The 21975-nt window shown below is 42.0% G+C and overlaps 1 protein-coding gene across 2 annotated transcripts in view; it reads left to right on the top strand.

The window, feature by feature from the left end:
• Window positions 1–21975, top strand: part of eefsec (eukaryotic elongation factor, selenocysteine-tRNA-specific) — a 496741-nt gene that overhangs the window by 118881 nt on the left and 355885 nt on the right. For both annotated transcript variants that reach the window (XM_063068244.1, XM_063068243.1), the window contains exon 2: window positions 12889–13096. In XM_063068244.1, the coding sequence (XP_062924314.1) occupies window positions 12889–13096 (208 nt within the window). The remainder of the gene's footprint in view (window positions 1–12888; window positions 13097–21975) is intronic.

Raw genomic sequence — 21975 nt, forward strand, 5'->3', positions numbered from 1 at the left:
CGGAGAAGGTTTACAACAATGATTCCAGGAATAAAAGGCTTATCATGTGAAGAGTGATTGATGGCTCTGGGCTTTTACTTGCTGGAATTTAGAAGAATGGGGGGGGTGGAATCTCATTGAAACCTATTGCATGTTGAAGGGCCTGGATAGAGTAGATGTGGAGAGGATGCTTCCTATGGTGGGAGAATCAAAATAGAGGAACATCCATTTAGAACGGAGATGAGGAGGAATTTCTTTATCCAGAGAGTGGTGAATCTGTGCAATTTGTTGTCTTAGGTGGCTGTGGGTGCCAAGTCATTGGGCATATTTAAAGCAGAGTTTCATAGGTTCGTGTTTATTCACAGCGTGAAAGGTTATGGGGAGAAGACAGGAGAAAGGAGTTGAGAGGGAAAATGGATCAGACGTGATGAAATGGCGGAGCAGGCTTGATGGGTTGAATGGCTTAATTCTGCTCCCATGTCTTATAGTATTCTTAAATGATACTTTTGTACCAGCCTTGACCACTTTGAGAGGTGTCAGGCCCTCTGCAAATCGCCACGGTAGTGTAGTCATTCGCACAATGTTTTATAACACCAGCGATCAGAGTTCAATCCCCACCGCTGTTTGTAAGGATGCTGTACGTTCTCTCCGTGACTGCGTGGGTTTCCTCTGGATGCTCTGTTTTTCTCCCACATTACAAAGATGTGTAAGTTAGGGTCAGTAAGTTGTGGCCATGCTACGTTGGCACTGGAAGCTTGGCGACACTTGTGGGCTGCCCCCACCACATCCTGAGAGTGTATTGGTGGTTGACGCAAATGGTGCATTTCACTGTATATTTTGACATAGATGTGACAAGCATTCTTTATTCTTTTTCTTCATCTTTTTAAGCCATGCTTTATCTTCTCTTTAAGCCAATGTGTTAGCCGCTGATGCAAACTACACTTGTCACTGTATGCTTCAATGTACATGTGACAAATGAAGCTAATCTTTATCTTCTCTTTTAGTCATAATCCTTCAAGATAATGGTAAGAATGTTCTGACTGAGCTACAGGTTCCTGCTTCAGTAGTTCAGATGAATAATAAATATGCAGATGGAAAATGGGTGAGCTCCACCGTAACTTGGCCAGTAACTTCCTTTTACCAATAATTTTGCCGTCAAAAATCTGGCCATTCCAGATTTTGATGTGTATTTGTATGGACTTGCATCCAAATTGATAATATTTACCTTCATAACATGTCAGACTTATTCCCACATATTACATGCTGTATTAATGTCAGTCTTATATTGTTTTGGAGGCTTCTCATGCAGTAGAGTGTAGAACCACATGAATATAATGATTACTTGAGCCTACTATATCCAGTGCATTCTGGGTAATAGCCCTTAGTGAAATTCCTACATGTAGTCTGTGATGAATTATAGTTTCCAAAGGAAGCTGTCTTTAAAAAGGGCAAATTTAATTAATTACCATTTTTTCCCTGTGAATTTCGGTGCTGATGGGCAGAAGACAACTTTGAAGCTGTTGGCAGTAAATGTGACTGCAGGTTTAAAATGATCATATGACATTCCTCTGACTGCTATTTAATGGAGACCTTAACCTGTTTATCTGAAATGTATTAAAACACTGTAAGGCAAAGCTATTCTGAGACCAAAGAATCCTTTTCTTTGCTCAATGCACCCTCAAGTATTTAGATCCTGGTTTTGCCAGCAATGCAGCGAAGTATTGGGTCGGGTAGATTGATTTCAAACGTCAGCCAGATGCTGTATTTGAAACCTTACAGAGCGTGTAATTGTGAAGGGAAAGCTGGAATTGTACATAAAAGGAGAGATACTGGAAAGAAAAATGGAGGGCTATGTGGGAGGGCAGGGTTGGATTCCTTGTAGAGTAGGCAGGAATATTGTGTTCAGCTCTGGTCGCCTCATTATAGAATGGATGTGGAAGCTTTAGAGAGGGTGCTGAGGAGATTTACCAGGGCGCTGCCTGGGTTAGAGAAAATGTCGTCTGAGGAAAGCTTGAAAGATCTGGGGCTTTTCTCTTGGGAGTGAGGGAGGAAGAGAGGTGACTTGACGGAGGTGTACAAGATGGTAAGAAGCATAAATCGAGTGAACAGTCACAGACTTTCTTCCAGGAGGCATAATTTTACCAGGGTGACTGGAGGAAAGTACGGGGCCTGCTCTGGCTGTCTTTCATGTCTGTGGACTCACTTCTGTTCTGAATGCTATTTGCTTACTTTAGTTGTCTGTATGGTTTGTTTTTTTTTCCCTGCACATTGGGTGTTTGACAGTCATGGAACATAGAGCATAGAAATCTACAGCACATTACAAGCCCTTTGGCCCACAATATTGTGCCCACCCTGTAACCTACTTGAGAAACTGCCTAGAATTTACCTACCATATAGCCCTCTATTTTCTAAGCTCCATGTACCTATCTAAGAGTCTCTTAAAAGACCCTATCGTATCTGCCTCCACCATTGTCACCGGCAGTGCATTTCACGCACCCACCACTCTCTGTGTGAAGAACTTACCTCTGACATCCCCCTTGTCAAGTACCTTAAAACTCTGCCCCTCATGTTAGCCATTTCAGCCTTAGGAAAAAGCCTCTGGCTATCCACATGATCAATGCTCCTCATCATCTTATACACCTTTTTTATGGGTTCTTTTGGGTTACTTTGTCTTGTGGCTGCCTGTAAGGAGATGAATCTCAAGATTGCATAGCGTATGCATACTTTGATAATAAATGTACTTCGAGCTGGTCCAACAAGTCGCACGCCCAGCAACCCACCTACTTAACCCTAGCCTAATCACATGACAATTTACAATGATCAACTAACCTACTATCCTCTACGTCGTTAGACAGTGGGAGGAAACCAGAGCACTCGGAGGAGACAAGCATGGTCAGGTGGAGAACATACAAACTTCTTACTGGCGGTGCCGGTACTGAACTCCGAACTGTAAGAGGGCTGCGCCAGCTGCTACGCTAAAACTTCAAAATGTAGCAAACTTTGACGAGAATGTGAGACTTAGGATAGCATAGACTAGGGACATTGATAGCCAAGTCACACAGAAATTCTGGTTTATTATTGTCACATATTACTGTGTACTGTACCAGCAGTTATGGTCGAAATGACAATAAAAAGTAACTTGACTTGACTTGAGGTACGGTGATATTGTTGTTTTGCATGTCTTCCATCTAGATGATTTCCTTACAACAGTGTATTGAGGGAAAACAGTAACAGAATGCTACAGGTACAGACAGTAAGGTGCAGGGGCTTGACAAAGTAGTTTGTAAAGTCAAGAGACCATTTTATCCTAGGTTATACTAGGGGTCCATTCAATAGTCAGGGTAGAAACTGTCCTTTAGCCTTGTGGTACATGCTTCCAGGCTTTGTATCTTCTACCCGATGGGAGAGGGAAAAAGACGCAACGGTATTTGTTCATTATTGCCACATGTACCAAGATACAGTGAAAATCTTATCCTGCATTCTGATCATATGGATCAAATCATTTACAGTGCATTGAGGTAGAACTAGGTAAAAGAATAACAATGCAGAATAAACTATAAAGGCTACCTTCCGATTTAGGGTGGTGCTGCTTAAGTCCAGTGAGGCAAGGCATGTTCAAGGCAAAGTCCTAGTGCAAGGAATGACCCAATGTTTGAATGATTTAAATGTCTGGCCAGATGGATTGAAAAGGCTGGGTGTTAGGACAAGAGGCAAGGGTCGGGCTGGTTCTGCTCGTTGTTCTGTGGCATTTACTCGGCTCTGCTTTGAACTGAGGCTAAGGCTGTGGCCTGCTTTGGCTGCTCTGAGCTCTATGTCTAAGGGCTCCATGTTGTTTACTCGGCTCTGCGTTGAACTGAAGCTGAGGCTGAGGCTGTGGCTGTGGCCTGTTCTGGCCTTTGTTTCTATGGACTTACTTTTGGTCTGAATGTTATTTGCGCTTACTTTTATTGTTTGCACATTTTTTTCTCTCTGCACATTGGGTGTTTGACTGTCTCCTTTTTTTTAATGGGTTCTTATGGGTTTCTTTGTTTTGTGGCTGCCTGTAAGGAGATGAATCTCAAGGTTGTATAATGTATACATACTTTGATAATAAATGTAATTTGAACTTTGAAAAAGCACAATTGCAGGTAAATGATAATGTGAAAGATCATAATGATGTAGATTGTGAGACCATCTGATTGTACAAGTATCTGATATCAGTGGGATTGAAGCTGTCCAGGGTGAGTAAGCCCTTTGATTCATGCTGGCTGCTTTCCTGAAGCAGGTTGAAATGTAGACAGAGTCTACAGAAGGGAGGATAGTTTACATGATATGCTGAGCTTTGCCCATTCTTCGCAGTTTCTTGCAGTCTTGGCTCGAGGAGTTGCTGTACTAAACCGTGACACATCAAACCATCCCATCTGGCATCAACAATCATTCCACAGTCAAAGTTACTTAGATCATATTTCTATCCTCTTCTGAACAACAACTGAACCTCTTGACCATGTCTATGTGCTTTTCTGCATTGAGTTACTGCCACATGATTGGCTGATTAGATATTAGCATTAACGAGCAAGTGTACAAGTGTACCTAATAAAGAGCCATTGAGTTTATGTCAGTGATATTACACCTGCTTCTCATTCTGACTGTAATGTGGAGAGCAGATTCTTGCCACTGAATTGTATGGTTTGATGAAGTGTGATGGTTTTCACATAATTCAATGAGATGCTATCAGCATTAATTTAACAGAACGCCATTAGGGAAAACAATACATTTTGTATATATTTTCTTCTCCATAAACACTTAAATAAAAGTTTCTTAACACAGCATGGGGGAGGCTCAGTCTTGTAGTAGTTAGCATAGCCCTTCACAGTGCCTGTAAATTAGATTCAATTCCCGCCGCTGTCTGTAAGGAGTTTGTACTTTCTCCCTGTGGGTTTCCTCTGTGTGCTCTGTTTTCATCTCACATTCCAAAGACGTACGCATTAGTGGGTTCCTTGGTCACATGGATGTGTTGGACGGCGCGGGCTCGTTGGATCGGAAAGTCCTGTTACCGTGCTATGTTTCTAAATAAAATAAAACACACCTATTTCTGAAATACAACTGCTGCTCTCCTCCTGGCTGCACAGCAGTCATAGCTAGTTTTATTGATCTGTTCCAGAATTCTCATCTGGAATCATTTTTCTTTCCTTGCCGTAAATCTTGTTTTCCCATGGATGTTTGATACATTACAGCATGCACATAGTCATGTTTAGCCTTCAACAATGACGTCTGCAATAAAACAAGCTTGAGTGCTGGCCCTGAGGAGAATCTTGTGACAGCAACTTATCACTTATGGTCAATTTGAAGCACGGTAGCATAGTGGTTAACACAGTACTTTACAGTACAGGCGACCTGGGTTCAATTCCTGCCACTGCTTGTAGGAAGGTTATATGTTCTTCCCCTGACTGTGAGGGTTTCCTCCGGATGCTCCAGTTTCCTCCCAAAGTCCAAAGACATACCAGTTAATAGGTCAGTTGGCTATTGTAAATAATCCCATGGTTAGGCTAGGATTAAACTGGGAGGTTGCTGGGCAGTGTGGCTTGAAGGGCTGGAAGGGCTAACTTTGCACTGTATCTCAATAAGTAGGCAAGCAAGCAAACAAACAAACAAATAAATAAATTTCTCTGCTGTTTAATTTTTGAATACTTTTCTTCATTTGTAATGTCATTTTTGGTTTTAGAGGCTTCCACCAAGAGTAAAAAGATCTGCACACAAAATCAGTTCTGATGAAGAGTCACAAACACAAGAAAATCTGCAGATGCTGGAAATCCAAAGCAACACACACAAAATGCTGGAGGAACTCAGTATTTTGTGTGTGTGTTGCTTCCTGATGAAATGTCAACTATTCATTCTCCTTCATAGATGCTGCCTGACCTGCTATGTTCCTCCAGCTTTTTATGTGTGTCACTTTTACCTCAGCTTCTTTTTCAAAGAAACTTCCCTAATTTATCCAATTTTCCAACAATTATTTACCCTATTACAATAAGGATGTTTAGATGTTGAGTGTTAATAAGGTGGATAGAGCGAAGACAGTACACCACATTGGGATAGAGTATCACAGCCCTCAGGGCAGATAGCTGGAACTCACTCCCCAAAATGCAATAAATTCGGGGTCATCTGAAGTTTTACAGAGTGTACTTTGAATTGTAATTGTTAATTTACTTTGAACATCAGAGCATTCTGTACAAAGTGCTGGAGGCACCTGAGTTTACCCAGTATTTTGTGTGTGTCATTCTGGATTGCCAGCATCTGCAAAATCTCTAGTGGTAGGTGACTGGCGAGCCCTGTGAGGGAGATGGTGGGTGGGGAAGAGGGGATGAAGTAAGAAGCTGGGAGAAGGGTGGAAGGGGTAAAGGGCTGGATAAGAAGGAACCTGATAGGAGAGGACAGTGCATGATCGGAGAAATTTGAAGGAGGAGGGTCACCAGATGGAGGTGATGGGCAGGTGAAGTGAAGAGGTGAGAGGGGAACCAGAATGAGGAAGTGGAAAAAGAGAGAAGGAGGGAGTTACTGAGAAAGAGCAGTGCAGGTTGACAATAAAGTGCAAAGGTCAGAATGAGGTAGATTATGAGACCAAGACTCTATTTTACCACATAAGAGGTCAATTCGATAGACTTACAACAGTGAGTAGAAGTCCTCCTTGAGCCTGGTGGTATGTGTTTTCAGGCTTTTGTATCTTCTGACTGATAGGAGGCCATTAGACAGACACATGAACAAGCAGGGAATGGAGGGTCCTGATGAAGCGTTTCAGCCTGGAACACCAACTCTTTATTCCTCTCCATAGATGTTACCTGTCTTGCCGATTTCCTCCAGCATTTTGTGTGCCTTTTTCTGGATTTCCAGCATCTGCAGAATCTCTTATGTTTATGAAAAGATCTGTGCTGTATAAATTTCAACACAGAAAGCTGTATGGCATACTGTTGTATTGGGAAAGGGATTGTGGTGCTAATGATTAAACACCTTGAAGCAATTTGTGATGCTTCATTTCTTTTTACCAACTGTTTGTAGAACTTGCTGGATAAAGGTTTTTCTCTGTTTCAACCAATCTGGGACACTACAGTCACTTTTATGTACCTGACCCCTCAGCACAATTCCCTGATGATTTCATACTTGGATGATACCCAGCAGGTCCATGAACGCAAGCATTCAATTTAACAGTTTATTGACTGCTGCTGAGTACCAAAATAAATCTCTGGTCTAAGTGGTATCTGCAAGTTCATTCCTGCCAGTTGGGTAGCTGTTGAGTGTAATGAATTAATTGTCATTTGTAAGACTGCTGGATGAGATGTTGGCCCATCCAAGGGAAGAAAGGAACAAAATAATCTTTTTAGCAGTCTCCATTAGACCATAAGACATAGGAGCAAAATTGGCAATTTTTACCTATTGAGTTTTCTCCGCCATTCTATCATGGTTGGTTTATTATTCCTCTCAACCCCATTCTCCTGTTTTCTCCCAGTAAACTTTTGACGGCCCTACTAATCAAGAACCAAGCAAACTCTGTTTAAACATACCTAATGACTTGCCTCCACAGATGTCTGTAGCACTGAATTCTACAGATTCACCACCCCCTGGCTAAAAAAATTCCTCCTCATCTCTGTTCTAAAGGAATGTCCTTGTATCTTGTGCCCCCTGGTCCTAGATCACCCTCTATAGGAAACATCTTCTCCACATTCACTCTGTCTAGGTCTTTCAATATTCAATAGGTTTCAATGAGATCACCCCTCATTCTTCTAAACTCCAGCGAGTACAGGCCCAGAGCCATGAAACACACCTCATATGTTAACCATTTTATTCTTGGGTCATTCTCATGAACCTCCTCTGGACTCTTTGCAATGCCAGCATATCCTTCCTTAGATAAGGAGATCAAAACTGCTCACAATACTGCAAGTATGGTCTGACCAATGTCTTATAAAGCCTCAGCATTACATCCTTATTTTTATATTCTAGTCCTCTCGAAATGAATGCATGTTCCGTCCTTGCCACCAACTCAAATTGGATAGATAGGTCCCTTCTAACGAGTGTGGACTGTTACCCATTAAGGTCAGAATCTTTAATTGTCTGTGTGGCTGGGTAGAAGTTCTGTATTTCCTCAATCTGCTGATTTTTAATAAACCATTGTCTTGAAATATTTACAACATCTTATATAAAAGCACTTGCTGTACTAGTAATTCTCTTTTCCTTGGGGAAGGTTTTTGCACAGTTAATAGAGTTTAACCTTCACAACTGATCAGTAAACAGACAAATAACAAACATTTTGGTACAATAGTTTATTATAGGAGAAACTGTCAGAAGAATTTTAAACCTTCTTCAAATTAATTATGTGCCTCCTTGCCAACCAAATCCCCATTCCCTTCTTCCCCTTGGAAACTCCCAGTCTCCTTTGCAAACTCTCTCTCCCTTGTGAACTCTCACTCCCTTCACAAACTCCTATTCCCTCTCTCAAACCCTCACTCCCTTTGCAAACTCACTTCCACTCACAACTGCTAAAAGCACCTCATCATAATAAGTTTGAGTGTTATTGGGCAGTAGTTATTGAGGTAGCCCACCCTGCTCTTCTTAGTCACTGTTACGATTAATGCCTTTTGGAAGTAGGGGGAAACTCTGACTACAGCAGTAAGATGTTGAAGATGTCCTTGAACACTTCAGCTGGTTAGTTGGCACAGGTACACCACTGGGGCCTGATGCCTCCCGAAGGATGTTCTGATATCAGCTTCTGAGACAGAGGTTCACCGTATGCTCTGGGGATTTGCACAGGTGTAGTGTTATTCTCCATTTCAATTATCTGTTCAATAGTGAAATAACAGTGAGATAGTAATGGTTCCTGAGGCGGATGGTGCGAATTTCAAGCTTTTGTATCTTCTGCCTGATGGAAGGGAGCAGAAGACAGAATGTGCCTTCGGGCTTCTGTACCTCCTGTCTGATGGTAATGATGAGAAGAGGGCATGTCCTGGATGGTAGGGGTCCTTAATGATGGACACCACCTTCCTAAGGCACTGCTCCTTGAAGATGTCTTGGATACTACAGAGGTAGTACCCATGATAAAGCTGAATAATTTTACAAGTTTCTGCAATTTACTTAGATCTTCTGCAGTAGCTCCCCCATACCAGATGGTGATACAGCCAGTCAGAATGCTCTCCATGGTACATTAGTTGAAGTTTTTGAGTGTTTTAGTGTGTTTTAGTTGACACTCTACATATATCTATGTATATATATATACATACACACACACACACACACACACACTGTACACACATATATACAGTGAATTTCAGTTAGTTATGCCATCAATTAATTGGGATATCCACTTATTTGGGACAACTCTTAAAGAATGAAAACAAATTGAGAAAATAGCTGAATTCCCTTCATTTGCTTGGGACAATGTGCTGCTTAATTGGGACAGGAGACTGTTGCCAAACAGTTTCTAACTAGCATCAGTCATGTGCATGTGAATGGCTGTTAGACACTACACCATGCTCAGAGTGATCAGTTTTTAAATAGCATTAGTTGCATGTGTTTGTGTGTAAAAAGCGGTGTTTATTCTCATTGATAGTTGGCAAGAAATTATCAGCTAGACAATTGAGAACTGTTTTGCACACCATGGTTTCAAGCATTCAGGCTTGAAGATGCTAGATATGGCCAGGAGTGAAGATGAAATGATTTCACTACTTCAACAAGTTAGGAATTATGGAGGTAATTATGGAATCTTGAAGGTTACAATGAAAATGAAGATTTGGAGGATGCAATCATTGAGAACGTTGTATGAAGGCAGTCCATGATCTACACAAGGTCAGTGAACTTGTAGCACAAATCAATACAAAGGGGAATGATTTAGTGGTCATTACAGAAATGTGATTGCAGGGTGGGGAGGATTGGGAATTAAATATCCAAGGATATCAGGTAATACAGAAGGATAGGCAGGAAGGTAAAGGAGGTGGGGTAGCGCTCTTGATTAAGGATGAGATCAGGGCAATAGTGAGAGACGATATAATATCCAAGGAGCAGAATGTTGAATCCATCTGGGTAGGGATTAGGAATAGTAAAAGGAAAAAAATCACTGGTGGGAGTGGTGTATCGGCCACTGAATAATAACACTTTAATGGCACAGGCAATAAACAGAGAAGTATCTGAGCCATGTAAGAAAGGAACGGCAGTTATTGTGGGTGACTTTAACTTGCACATAGATTGGGTGAATCAAGTTGGTTGAGGCAGTCTTGAAGAGGATTTCGTGGGGTGCCTACATGATAGCTTTCTTGAACAGCATGTTACTGAACCTACAGGGGAATGTGCTATCTTAGATCTGGCCCTGTGCAATGAGACAGGTAAAATTAGCGATCTTGTAGTTAGGGATCCTCTTAGAAAGAGTGTCTTCACAGTGGAGGACACTTCTAACATGGCAAAGAGAGATGATATTGATGTGATGGGAGGTGAAGATATCGATACAATAGCTGTCACTAAAGAGGTAGTGCTGAGCAAACTTGTGGGCCCAAGGATAGACATATCTCCTGGTCTTGATGGTCTGCATCCCAAGATACTGAAAGAAATGGCAGAGGTTATAACAGAGGCTTTGATGATAATATACCAAAATTCTCTGGACTCTGGGCAGGTCCAGCAGATTGGAAGAAGGCAAATGTCATCCCACTGTTCAAAAAAAGGATATAGGCAAAGGCAGGTAACTATAGGCCAGTTAGTTTACCATCTGTAGTTGGGAAAATGCTTGAAGCTATCATTAAAGAAGAAATAGTGAGACAACTGGAAAGAAATGGATCCGTCAGGCTGACGCAGCATGGATTCAGCAAAGGCAGGTCCTGTTTGACAAACTTGCTGGAGTTCTTTGTGGATACAACAAGCTCAGTGGATAGAGAGGAGTACAGTGGATGGACGTTATTTACTTGGATTTCCAGAAGGCATTTGATAAGGTGCTACATAAAAGACATCCATAAGATAAGGTTGCATCAAGTTGGGGGTGATGTATTAGCATGGATAGAGGATCGGATAGAAAGCAGAGGGTTGGGATACATGGATGTTTCTCTGGTTGGCAATCAGTGGTGAATGGTGTGCTGCAGGGGTCGGTGCTGGGCTCGCAAATGTTCATGATGTACATTAACAACCTGGAAGAGGGGACCAAGTGTAGTGTATCTAAGTTTGCTGATGACACTAAATTGAGTGGAAAAGCAAATTGTGCCGGGGGCACGAAGAGTCTGCAGAGAGATATAGATAGGTTTAGTGAGTGGGGAAGGGTTTGGCAGGTGGAATGCAATGTTGGTAACTGTGAGATCATCCACTTGGGAAGGAAAAGTGGCAGATCAGATTGTTATTTAAATGGTAAAAGATTGCAGCACGCTGCTGTGCAGAGGGATTTGGGAGTGCTTGTGCATGAATTGCAAAAGATTGGTTTGCAGGTGCAGCAGGCTATCAAGAAGGCAAATGGAGAATTGGTGTTCATTGTGAGAGAAATTGAATTTAAGAGCAGGGAGGGTATGCTCTTAACTGTACAGGGTATTGGTGAGGCTGCGCCCGGAGTACTAGGTGTAGTTCTGGTCTCCTTACTTGAGGAAGGATATTCTGGCTTTGGAGGTGGTGCAGAGGAGGTTCACCAGTTTGATTCCAGAGATGAGGGGGTTAGATTATGAAGAAAGATTGAGTCACCTGGGAATATACTCACTGGAATTCAGAAGAATGAGAGGAGATCTTATAGAAACATAGCAAATTACGAAAGGGATATATAAGACAGAGGCAGGAAAGTTGATTTCACTGGTCGGTGAGATTAGAACTAGGAGACGTAGTCTCAAGTTTCAGGGGTTGAGGAGGAACTGCTTTTCCCAAAGAATGGTGAATCTGTGGAATTCTCCACCCAATGAAGCAGCAGAGGCTGCCTCAGTAAATATATTGGATAGATTTTTGCATGGTAGGGGAATTAAGGGATAGAAGGAAAAGGCAGATAGGTGGAAATGAATCCATGGTCAGATCAGCCATGATCTCATTGAATGGTGGAGCAGGCTCGACAGGTCAGATGGCCGACTCCTGCTCCTGTTTCTTATGTTCTTATATACACTAGGTCTCTGCGCTGATTTTGTTCATTTACAGTCAATCAACAGAACACAGCAGATGAATTCCTCCATTGATAACTATTAGGAACTAATATGCAGTTTTACATGTCGTGTATAGTACATACATAGACACACACACACACACACACACACACACACACATATTTGATTTGTCTTTTCTTGCACATTGCTTTTTTGATGGTCTTTATTTATGTATAGTCTTTTTATTTTCCTGCAAACACTTGCAAGATAATGAATCTCAATGTAGTATATGATAGCATATATGTACTTTGATAATGAATTTACATTGACTTTGACTTTTTGTCAGATGTGATCTTATTGATTGGACGGCCAGGCTCTGGGGGGCCTTATAACCCAATTGATCACATTGTTAGTTTTCATTAGATAGGTCACTTGATCTGGATGGAGTTGGTCTGAAGAGTCAATTTCCATACTGTATAACTCTCTGACTCTATCGGTGGAACACTTTCCAGCTGGATTTGATATATTATAAATATAGAACAGGGAAGGAGACGTTGGAAAATATTTCTGGGTGTATTCAGTTGTGAACTGATTCCGTCAACCTGCTAAAAACAGTAAGGAAAAACATGCAATTAAATTTAACCCTTCGGATGCTTATTTTTAATACAAATGCAACAGGAAACCGGTGCACTTCAAAAGATCTTAACTTCTTGGATTTGTTTCTGTTTTGATGTGCGTGTGGTATTTTGAACCCGGGTCACTATCACTGTAATAGTGTTCCTACACTACCGTGTTTTAAAGTATTTCATGATGCAGCTTACTTCAGGCAATCTAAAGCAAACTGTCTGTTGTCCTGCAGGTTCACAGATTATTGACCTGATGATGTTAGTCATTGACGTGACAAAGGGGATGCAGACGCAGTCAGCAGAGTGCCTCGTGATCGGTGAAATTACGTGTCCACGGATGGTGGTGGTCCTGAACAAGATTGACCTCCTTCCAGAGGCAAAGAAACAGGTGTTGATAGACAAAATGACCAAGAAAATGCAGAAGACACTGGAGAATACAAGGTTAACTTCCTAAACACTCCTTCCTACCCTTCCTGCACAAAACGTCCTGAGGAAGGGTTTTAGCCCAAAATGTTGACACTGCATTCCGCTGTATAGATGCTGCCTGACCTGCTGAGTTTCTCCATCAGTATGTGTTTGTTCCTTTGGATTTCCAACATCTGTAGAATCTCAAACACAAGAAAATCTGCAGATGCTGATAAACCAAGCAACACACACAAAATGCTGGAGGAACTCAGCAGGCCAGGCAGCATCCATGGAAAAGAGTAAACAGTTGGCTTTTTGGGCTAAGATCCTTCATTAGGAGTGGAAAAAAAGATGAGATCAGAACAAGAAGGTGGGGGGGTGGGGCAGGAAGACGTACAAGGTGGTAGGTGATAGGTGAAACTGGGAGGGGTGAGGGGTTAAAATGAAGAGCTGGGAAACGGAAACACGCCTTTCTCCCTTATTAGAGAGAGAGAGCCTGTGGTATGTCGAATACCGGGTGAACAGGTAGCCTTTCGGGTACTGCAGGTCTGTATCTTTGCTGTTGCTTTGCTCACGCTTGAGTGCTTGGTGGCGGGTGCCGATGCTTTTTTTCTTGTCGGTGAGGAAGGCGGGATTGTTGCTTGCTGCCGTTTACACACAAGGGGGAGAGGAGCTTGGGGAGGGGACTTTGGGGTTCTAACATTTAACTGTCATTCATTCTTTGGGGGCACTCCTCTGTTTTTGTTGATGGTTGTGAAGAAAAAGCATTCCAGAATGTATATTGTATACATTTCTCTGACATTAAGTCTACCTTTGAAACCTTTAAAGAGGGAAACAGGAATGAGGAATCATGAATGGGAGGTAATTGCTGAAAGTTCGAGAAATCAATCTTCATGTCATTCCTTTTGCCTATCACCTGTCCAGCTCTTGGCTCCATCCCTCCCCCTCCTGTCTTCTCCTATCATTTTGGATCTCCCCCTCCCCTCCAACTTTCAAATCCCTTACTCAGTCTTCCTTCAGTTAGTCCTGACGAAGGGTCTCGGCCTGAAACGTCGACTGCACCTCTTCCTAGAGATGCTGCCTGGCCTGCTGCGTTCACCAGCAACTTTTATGTGTGTTGCTTGAATTTCCAGCATCTGCAGAATTCCTGTTGTTCTTCATGCCATCAGGTTGGAGGCTACCCAGACAGAATATAAGGTATTGGTGGTCCAACCTGAATGTGGTCTCATTGGGACAGTAGAAGTGGTTTTGGACTGATACTGTATACCGGATACAGTAAATGGTCCCCAACAGACTCACAGGTGAAGTGTCATCTCACCTGGAAGGACTGTTTGGGATCCTGAATGGTAGTGAGGGAGGAGGTGTAGGGGCAGGTGTGGCATTTGTTCCGCTTGCAAGGATAAGTGCCAGGAGGGAGGTTAGTGGGGAAGGATGAGGGGACAAGGGAGATAGGGAGCGATCCCTGCAGAATGCAGAAATTAGGGGGGGAGGGAAAGATGTGCTTGGTGGCAGAATCCCGTTGGAGATGGCGGAAGTTACTGAGTTGTGTTCCAAACTCAAATATATGTCATGACATTTTCAATAAGACCATAATGCATAGGAGTTGAATTATGCCATTTGGCCCAACGACTCTGCTCTACCATTCAATTGTGTCTGATTTATTTTCCCTCTCAACCCCATTCTCCTGCCTTCACCCTGTAACTTTTGATGCCTTGACTAATCAAGAACCAATCACCCAGTGACTTGGCCTTCACAGCTGTCTGTGTCAATGAACTCCACAGATTCTCCATCCTCTGGCTAAAGAAACTCTTTCTCAGCTCTGTTATAAAGGGGCGTCCATCTATTCCGAGGCTTTGCTAACTCTCCCACTGTTGGAAACATTCTCTTCACGTCTGTTCTATTCAGACCTTTCAATATTTCTGGAGTATCTAGTGATAGATTTGTGGAGAGGAATAAACAATTGACTATTCACGCTGAGAACCTCCATCAGATTGGTTTCTTCTTAAATACTAGCAACACCAAGATCCCAGAGTATTCTTCTCAACACCCATGAGTCCTGATGAAGGAAATATTGAGATGGTTAAAAGAACTTACTCTATATGTTCTGATTGAATCGCTTGTGTTACTGAGAATCTCGGCTCTCTGACATAAGGGATTCCTTTAGGAGGGTGAAACCAGGGAAAACATTTGGCCCAGATGGGGTACCTGGCCAAGCACTAAAGCCCTGTGCTGATCAAATGGCTGGAGTGTTCACTGAGATCTTTAAACTCTCACTTCAACAGTCTCAGGTACCCACCTGCTTCAAGCAGGCTTCAATTATACCAGTGCCTAAGAAGACCGTGGTAACCTGTCTCAGTGACAGTGATCCAGCAGCACTTACATTCACTGTGATGAGGTGTTTTGAGAGGTTGGTGATGAAATATATCAGCTTCTGCCGGAGAAGTGGCTTGGATATGCACCAGTTTCCCTTCCGGCACAATAGGTCCACAACAGATGCCATTTCACTCAATCCTGGAACATCTGGACAGCAATGATGCATACATCAGGATGCTCTTTTTGGACTATAGTTCAATATTCAATACTATCATCCCCTAAAAACTAATCAATGAGCTTCATGACCTTGGTCTCAATACCTCCTTTTGCAATTGGATCTTTGATTTCCTCACTTGCAGACCCCAGTCGGTTTGGATTGGTAACAACATCTCCTCTACAACCTCCATCAGCAGAGATGCACCGCAAGGCTGTGTGCTTAGCCCCCTCTGCTCTACTTGCTTTACACATGACTATGTGGCTATGCACAGCTCCAATGCCATTGTTAAGTTGGCTAATGCCACCACTATCAGTCGAATCAAAGGTGGTGACGAATCAGCATATAGGAGGGAGATTGAAACTCGGGCTGAGTGGTACCACAGCAGCGACGTCTTACTCAATGTCAACAAGACCAAGGAGCTGATTATTGACTTCTGGAGGAGGAAACCGGAGGTCCTTGATCTACTCCTCATTGGGAGATTAGAAATGGAGCCATTCAGCAACCTTAATTTCCTCGGTGTTATCATTTCAGAGGACGTGTCCTTGGCTTCAGAAGTGAAATTATGAAGAAAGCTTGGCAATGCCTCTATTACCTTCGGAGTTTGCCAAGATTCGGCATGACATCTAAAACTTTGACAAACCTCTGTACATGTGTGGTGGAGAGTATATTGACTGGCTGCATCACAGCTTGGTATGGAAGCACCAATGCCCTTGAACAGAAAATCCAACAATAAGTGGTGGATACAGCCCAGTCCGTCATTGGTAAAGCCCTCTCCACAACTGAGCACATCTATGTGAAGTGTTGTCACAGGAAAGCAACATCCATCATCAGTGACCCCATCACACAGGTTGTGCTCTCTTCTCAGTGCTGCCATCAGGAAGAAAGTACAGGGGCCTCAGGTTCATGAACAGTTGTAACCCCTCAACCATCAGGCTCTTAAACCAAAGGGGATAACTTGCCTATCACTGAAATGTTGCCACAAACTAAGGACTCACTTTCAAGAACTCTTCATCTCATTTCCTCGATATTTATTGCCTGTTTGTTTGTTTGTTTGTTTATTTATTTATTATTATTTCCCCTTTTTTGTATTTTCACAGTTTGTTGTCTTTTGCACACTGGTTTTCCACCCTGTTGGGTACGGTCATTCATTAACTATTATGGTTATTGGATTTAGTGAGTATGCCCACAAGAAAACAAATCTCAGGGTTGTATATGGTGACATATATGTACTTTGATAATACATTTACTTTGAACATCGCCTGGTTCAATTTAACCATTGTCCTTTAAATTAAATTTTTGGGATCTTGGTGATGCCAACAAGACCAGCACTCATTACCCTCTGATAATCGTTGAGTGCTTGCTGGACTTTGCTGGGTCAGATAATCTTTAAGAGGCAACCACATTGCTGGGTAGTATGTAAGCCATTTCGTAGGAAGGTGGCATTTTAATGATTAAAGGTAAACTTTATTTATCACATATACATCAAAACATGCAGTGAAATGTGTCTTTTGTATCAAATCAAATTATCAAGGATTGTGCTGACGATTTAGGACGGAAGACTCTGCCTCAGAATACAAGTTCAGGTGTAACCCATCCTTTTTGTATAGGTCATAACTTCTGCAGAAGAGATCTCAATGATCCAGAGCTCCAAAACCCTGCCCCCTGCACCAATTCCTCAGCCACACATTCATACGGCAAATCATCTTTTTCTTACCCTCACTGGCGTGTGCCGCACACAACAGTCCAGAGCTTACTCCCCTGGAGGTCCTGCTTTTGGGCTTTCTGCCTAGTTCTCTATATTCTCTCTTTGGAACCTCATTCCTTTTCCTTTCTATGCCATTGGTATCAATATGTACCACGAGTTCTGGCTGCTCACCCTCCCTCTTTAAAGTACTGTGGGCCCGATCTGAGACGCCTCTGAGCACCTGGGAAACAACATGCCATCCGCGAATCTCTTTCACGTCCACAGATACTCCTGTCTGCTCCTCTAACTTTGGAATCCCCTATCATCACTGCATTCTATTGTCCCCCTAATTCCCTTCTGAGCCACAGAGCAAGGCTCAGTGCCAGAGATCTGGTCTCTGCAGCTTTCCCTGGTAGGTCATTTCTGCTCCCTCCCAACAACAGTATCCAAAATTATTTATTATTGAGGGGAACGGTCGCAGGGGTACTCTGAGTATCCAACTATTTCCTTTCCCTCAGCTACATGCCTCCTCTAACTTAGGAGTGACTACAGCTGGAGTACCCCTGCTCGGGGTCGGAAGTGTTTTGGATTTCGGATTTTGGAATATTTGCATCTATATAATGAGGTGCCCAGGAGATTTATTTATTTATTTATTTATTGAGATACAGCATGGCACAGGCTCTTCTAGCCCTTCAAGTTGTACTGCCCAGCAATCCCATGATTTAATCCTAGCTAGTCATGGGGCAATTTACAATGACCAATTAGCCTTCCAACCACTATGTCTTTGGACTGTGGGAGGAAACCAGGAAGAACATACAAACTCTTTACCGGCAGCAGCGGGAATTGAACCTGCGTCACTGGTTTCATAAAGCAACTATGTTACTGTGCCGCCAAACGTGGGACCCAAGTCTAAACACGAAAACCAGTTGCATTACACATACAGCATACTTGCAGCTAGAGTGAAGCTCACAGAGTATACAGTCCACAGCTGGAGCAAAGTCTGACACGATGGAGCTGGGTCCTCCACAGACTGTCGGAGTTGAATGGCTGCCCTCGACGGTGTTCCAGTGCTGTGACTGGCTTCAGAGCCGCCACTGATTTCAAACAGCCACCCGTTCCATGGCAACTATGACAGGTGAGGGGTGGGATTCTGCATGAAACAATAACATGTATATTGAACCTTCAGAAAGGTAAGCTGTCACTATAGGTAAATAGGTAAAGAACTATATGGTTTTGTGAAAGACAAAGGTACAAGAAACGTGATATTGATGTTAAAGGATACTATCAGAACGAGCTATTCAAGTGCAAAAAGATTTGTTTGTTTTATCGACTACACAAAAGCATTTGATAAAATGAAGCACAATAAGTTAATTGAAATATTACAGGAAACTCTAGATCTAGATTTGAAAGACCTCCGCCTAATCAGGAATCTGTACTGGGAACAAACTGCCGCTGTGAGAATAGATGGAGAAGCGAATCAGTTTACGAAAGTCAAGAGAGGCGTTAGGCAAGGGTGTTTTCTCCCCTGATTTGTTTAATGTGTACAGTGAAACAATATTACAAAAAAAAAGAGACATTTTGGGAATCAAAGTTGGTGGTGAAAGCATCAATAATTTCAGATATGCGGATGACACTGTGTTAATTGCAAGTACGGAGGAAGAACTACAAAACTTAATTGATATAGTTGTTGAAGAAAGTGCAGAAATGGGTCTATCTATCAATTGCAAAAAGAATGTATGGTGATGTCCAAAAAGAAAGAGAATCCTATCTGCAGGCTGAAAATAAATGGGTAAGATGTAAAACAAGTACAGAACTTTTGCTAATTAGGAAGCTGGGTGACATCAGATGGCATTAAAAGAAGAATAGGGATGGCAAAAGACACCTTATGAGAGTGAAGAGTATACTGACCAACACTAAACTAGGCATGACAACCCACCTCAGAGTACTGAAATGTTACATTTATCCAGTTATGTTATATGGATCAGACTGTTGGACAATATCTAGTAACACGAGGAAACTAATTGAAGCAGCAGAGATGTGGTTTTTGAGGAGGATGCAAAGAATATCATGGATGAAACGAATATCTAACGAGGATGTCATGAACAGAGCAAACACAAAAAGAGAAATAATGTATGAGATCATGAAAAGGCAACGTAACTTCATTGGATACGTGATTAGGAAAAAGGAGTTAGAATACACGGTAATTATGGGAAAGATTGAAGTGAATAAAGCAAGAGGAAGACAAAGACAAATGATAATGGAGGCAACAGCCAGAGAACTGGAAATGAATACGAATGAATTGATCCACTTGACCCGAAACAGGAGTGTGTGGGCCATGGCAGTCAAAGGTCAATCTGGGCATGGCACCTGATGATGATGATGATCACTACCTCTCCCACCCAGGCGGACAGTCAGTGACTGTTTGGTATCACCATCAGTCCTGACTCTGAATTTATGTGCTATCGGTAAGCAGTCTTTGTCTTGTTGATCACGTGTATTGATGCAGCCGTTCAGTGTGTTAGATTTTTATCTGTGAAGTTCTTGGCAAACTTACTAATGAATTTCCCTGCTGCTTCATGATCAGCAGATGCTTTATCACCACAAATCTTTAGAAATTTATTGCTGTGCCTTTTCTTAAATTTTTAAGACCAGTCTGCTGAATATTCACAATTACCTTCAATTTTCAGTTCATCGTGATAGGGCTTTGCTTGTTTCATGATCAGTATGCCATATGTTCACTCTGATGCTGATAAATCCTCTCTTTCAACCAACGATCAAGGTCTTCATTTTTCACTTTGTAATGTGTTTTTCTAATTTTCATTAACTTCTGTTCATTACATATGAAGATCACTTCTCAGAACTGTCTGTGGTGTGCATCGCCTGGGAACCTTACCAGCGCCTTGTGGAATTTTCCATTTTTGACATCATGTCAGCACTCAAAAAAATTTGGATTTTGAAAGTTTTAGGATTTTGGATTTTTGGATACTTAACCTGTGCCTCCCTACAGCTCTTGTCTATCACCCCCTCATTCTCTCGTATGCAACTCCAGTTCCCTAGCATGGTCTGTAAGGAGCTGCAGATATCTCCTTCTAACTGGTAAATTAGTTTATTATTGTCACACATATAGTGAAAAATTTTGTCTTATGTACCTTTCATACTGATCATTTCATTCCAATTGTACTTGAAGCAGTACAAGGGAAAACAATATCGGAATATAGAACGAAGTGTTACAGTTACAGAGGAAGTGCAGTGCAGGTAGACAATAAGGTGCAAGGCCATAATGAGGTTGATTTTGATGTCGAGAGTCCATGTTTTGGTACTAGTCTTATATCAGTTGGACAGAAGGTGTTTTTGAGCCTCATGATACACATTTTCAGGCTTTTATAGCTTCTGCCTGATGGGAGAGTGGAGAAGAGAGAATGCCCAGGGTGGGTGAGGTCTTTGATTATGCTGGCTGCTTTGCTGAGGCAGCAAGACGAACAGACAGAATCCATGGAGGGGAAGCTGATTTCTGTACTGAGCTGTGCTAAAACTCTCTTCTGTTTCTTGTAGTCACAGGCTGAGCAGTTGCTGGACAAAGCTGTGTTGCAACCGGATAGGATGCTTTCTATGGTGCATTGAGTCTTGCTGAGGGTCAAAGCGGAAATTCCAAATCTCTTTTGCCTCCTCAGGAAGTAGAGGGCATTTTTTTGGCCGTGGCATCTACCTGGTTGGACCATGACAGCCAATCTCCTGTGGAAATTAACCAATGATTTATTCAAATGGAAAATTCCTATAAACATTTGATATGCTTGTCCACATCTGAAGACAAAAATAGATTAATATTTTGGGTGGGTCCATTCAATGGAACATGAATTATAATGTAACTCGCTTCTCTTGAGGGTTCAGATTGTTAATCCCTCTTGTCTAAATACAGATTTGATTTTGTTTCCTTCATCTTTGCTTTTCTCTTATGATAACTTTTCTAACCTTTCCTTCTCTAATCTTTTCTTCCAAGAGAAGTGGCCAGAGCGTAATTTTATTATACTTCTCTCTGCTTCCCTGCTTCCAAATAAAACAACCGTTTCAGGTCCTCCCAGTGGAATTCTGTGTTTCAGCTGGGATGAATTCAAAATGAAGTGAGTGGAAGCCAAAAATGTTGACTTGGAAATAGTCAATGGACTGGAAAAGGGCTGTTTCAGTCAAGTACTGTACATCAGCAATGAGCCAGTATGAAACATGAGCCCATCTGATGTTTATCCTGGCTGTTTAATTAGAATATGTGAAGAACCCTTTACTCCTTGCTCTTTTGCTCTCCTGCAAGAAATGTGTGAGTGTTCTTTTTGTGTGATATTCTTCTTCATTGGTTTTCAGATCCTTATGTTTTTCAGTATCTTATCTCCCATTTTGTTCACCATTTCCTTACTTTGTCCTCCTTATCAGAATCAGAATCTGGTTGAAAATTCCTAGAATATGTCATGAAATTTGTTAACTTTGCGGCAGCAGTACAATGCAGTACTAGATAAATTTGGGGAAAAAAAAGAATTGCATTAACTATATATGTATATTAATAGTTAAATTAAAATAATTATGCAAAAACGGAAATTTAAAAAAAAAGTAGTGAGTTAGTGTTCAATGTCCATTTAGAAATTGGATGGAAGAGGGGAAGAAGCTATTCCTGAATCATTGAGTGTGTGCCTTCAGACTTCTGTATCTCCTCCC

This window comes from Mobula hypostoma, chromosome 15 (genome assembly GCF_963921235.1).
Source record: "Mobula hypostoma chromosome 15, sMobHyp1.1, whole genome shotgun sequence".
Taxonomy (NCBI): Eukaryota; Metazoa; Chordata; class Chondrichthyes; order Myliobatiformes; family Myliobatidae; genus Mobula; species Mobula hypostoma.